This window comes from Trypanosoma grayi (genome assembly GCF_000691245.1).
Source record: "Trypanosoma grayi strain ANR4 Tgr_528_V1, whole genome shotgun sequence".
Lineage (NCBI taxonomy): Eukaryota > Euglenozoa > Kinetoplastea > Trypanosomatida > Trypanosomatidae > Trypanosoma > Trypanosoma grayi.
The window spans coordinates 8,671-11,998 of record NW_008826147.1 but is presented as its reverse complement, the minus strand read 5'-3'; the positions used below and the strand labels follow the sequence as shown (position 1 = coordinate 11,998).

The window sequence follows — 3,328 nt, the reverse complement described above, 5'->3', positions numbered from 1 at the left end:
TATATATAAGAACTAACGGAAGCCAAACAAACACACCAAAAAGAAATGAAACAAAACAAGAAGACGTATCTGCACGCATACAGGCACGCTGCTGCACTGCTCACACGGAAGACACACACTCCAAAAAAAAGCCAAACTGAAACATGACGAGCAAGACACATCTGCGTGTCGCCATCACTCACTTTCCCCTCTTCTTATGCTTCTCTTTTTCGCTTCTCCGCGCGCCTACGCGTAAATACCCGCGGTGGTGGTGGAGGGGAAGGTGCACATAAGGGATAGAGGGCAAGGACACAACAAGAGAAGGACGAAGGAGTTTGTATTTTTATTTTTCTCCCTGGTTGGTCTTTCTTCGTTATTTTTGTTTCTGTTGTTTTCTTTTTCCGCATCCCTGTTGTTGTTCTTGTTTCCGGCCGGCCACTTTTGCTTTTGTTTTTTTTTTTTGTTTTTTTTTATATATAAAACCCCCAAAGCCCCGCCCACTTAATCGGCACGCGCCTGCACACGCGTAGGTTCAGGCAACACCGCCGCTAGAAATCAAAGAAGGAAAAAACAAAACACACGTTTGTGTGGGACGTCGAGGTGCGTGATTGCGACGCCGCGTCATGAGTGAGGAACTAACACACAAAAAGAAGAGTGTGCCACTGAATGAGGAGCCCGATCGCACGGCAGGCGAAGGGGCAAACGCCACGGCCGTGGTGCCCAATGGCGAGGTCCCCCCTCATAAGAGCGGCGGCGAGGCGCCCGCACTCCGTGCCCGACTCTTCCCTACGGCACGCACGCACATGTCAACATCACCGCACTTGAGTCGCTGTGTGACGGAGAGCCAAGAGATCTTGCAGCGCGGCAGCATGGACTTTGTCAATGAGGCGGGCAACAGTGGCAGGATGCCGTTCACTGTAGACAGTCCAACCAACCCCCCAGCCGCAGTCGACCCGTTCATGACCGTCATTTACCCCGCGAAATTTGGTGGCGGCGAGAACGAAGACGGCGGTGACTGCATTGACGCGCCGCAGCTGCTGCGCCAACGCGACAACTTGGGGCGGACACAGGTGCTTGTCGAGGGCTATTTCCAAGACGACATGGACGCCGTTGGCGCGCTCATTCCTAACGACCTCCCGCGCAGCACGGTGCTGTACGTTTTGACCGCGTCAGAGGGGCGGGACAAGCTCCTCAAGTGTCTGCAATACGGGCTGCAGACAATGATGTGTTTCCTCAAGCATCCTATGCTCTTCTCACCAGACTCTCAGGTTCTCGTGGATTATTGGGCCGAGCGGTTTTGGCGCAACGGCAACACCATCCGGCACGGTCGCAGTCTCTTCAAGCTTGGTCGCTGGGTACTGAATATCTTGTACCTCAAGGAGGTCATTGATCGGCTTGTGATGAAGCACGGCAATGCTGTGAGGGGGTTGCTGGACCGACTCAAGACCTCCGTGTCCTCCTGCTTCCGGATTCCCCACACAAGTGCCTTGCTGGGCTACAAGAGGAAGACGGGCACCTTCCCGGGCGAGAAAGGCGTGGGCAGCGCCGACACGAGCAAAATGGACTCGCTTGTGACAGACGACATGTACTCATGCGTGGCGCGGGCGGAGTTCCCGTGGCGGCGGACAATGCCGACTACAACGCTGGGGAGGCGGCAAGAAAGTGTGAGTGTGAACCCCGACGAGCTGACAGCAGCGGAGCTCAACGCAACACGGTGCTTTTACGTCAAGGATAAGGTATACAACACCATACACAACATGATCGCTGAAAACATGAACCCGGATCAACCACAGGAGAAGCAGCTGAACCCAGACTCGTCTGAGGCCCGCGAAGATAGCAGTTATGCATCTGCGACGAGAATAGAATCGGTGCCACAGGAAGCGTTGTCATCTCCACCGTCAGTGCAATCCACAATGCCAGCGTCGCTCATGGCCGATACGTGGCGCCACAACTCCATGCGCCGGTCACCGTTGGTGCCAGAGACTCAACTGCTGCGACCACTGCGCACGTTGAATGACAGTTCTACTGGTGATGAAACGGCTCACAACAATAACGGCGATGACGAACATCATACTGGTGGCGCGCCTGAGGGAACTGCGCCAACGAAGCGGACGAATGACGGCGGCAAGAAGTCTCTCAACCAGTTGGGGGACAAGGCGTGCTGTCCTTCCGGTTATCTCTCGTTATTTCACACATTGCCATACGAACCGCGGTTAGGCGATGCTCTTCCGTCGCCGTGCAACGCGACCGGTAGTCACCAGCATGGTGGGAGTCGGTTTCTCTCAAACCGCTCTAAACAGCACGTGGCGTTGTACGACGAGGACGAGGAAGAGGAGCCCTTCGAGGTGCCCAGCGGTGAGTTCAACGGTAGCAATATTAGCCTGGTGTCAAGCGGAGTCGTGGGCACGACAGAGTACGCAGGCGGTCATGGCGAAAAGGGGATGGGTGGTGAAGAGCAAGGCATCCCTGCAGAGATGGGGCTTCCGGTGCAGTGGCGGAAGCGCGTCCTGCAGTTTAGCACACCTCTCATGCTGCTTCTTGGTCTACGCAATATCATGGCAATTGGTCGTCGCGTGCTTCGGGATGTCCTCCTACTTTCGTCGGAGACCTTCCTCAACCTTTCACTGGTGGAAAAGAACCGTCCCATGCTGCAGCGCCGCGTGAACTGGATATGGCTAGTGGTGGCCCTCAGTGATCTCCTGCTGAACACCATTCGGCTGGCGGATAAAGGTTGGTACAAGTACGCGTCAACGTGGCACAGCACACGATATCGCTGCCGCTGTAACGACAACGAGGAGACGGACGTGGTGACGCGCTACCGCAACCGTGTGGCGCGGCGCAAGGTGAGTCTCTTCTTCCCGCCCGTCGACCTCGACTTTGGTGCACCCATTTCCTCCTCTCCGGCGTACTTCGAGGCGGCGGACCCGAAACGCATTGCCCCCGCCTGCAGTACGTGCGGCTGCCTGTTCGTAGAGGTGGGCACGGACGACGGCGGCGACGACCAGCCACAGCAGGACGAGCAGCTGCTGCAGGGGCGGCGGCGTGGCACTAAGCACGGGGACCATCTCGGGGAGAGAAGTGCCAACGACAGTGACGCCGCGCGTGCGACCGCCAGGTCATCATCGTCGTCGGAAGACACCACACAAGTTGCCGTCCTGCTGATTCCGTGGCTGATGCGGAAGATGTCAAACATTGTGTGGCTGCTGCGGACGCACCCCAACTGGACTGCCACCATCCTCCTGCAGATTCGCTACCTCACGGAGGTGTACGTCGCCTTCAAGTACTGCTTTGGCGGGTATGAGTCGGGCAAGAGCGACGCCTCGCTGTCGGAACTGCTGCATCCGTCCGG

The 3,328-nt window shown here is 56.8% G+C and overlaps 1 protein-coding gene across 1 annotated transcript in view; it reads left to right on the top strand.

Moving 5' to 3' along the window:
• Positions 1-602: 602 nt before the first annotated feature.
• DQ04_05281020 (hypothetical protein) overlaps positions 603-3,328 on the top strand; it is a gene marked incomplete at both ends in the record, with an annotated part of 3,123 nt that continues 397 nt past the window's right edge. The window contains one exon of the mRNA XM_009314096.1: positions 603-3,328. This exon is cut by the window's right edge and continues 397 nt beyond it. Coding sequence (XP_009312371.1) covers positions 603-3,328 — 2,726 coding nt within the window.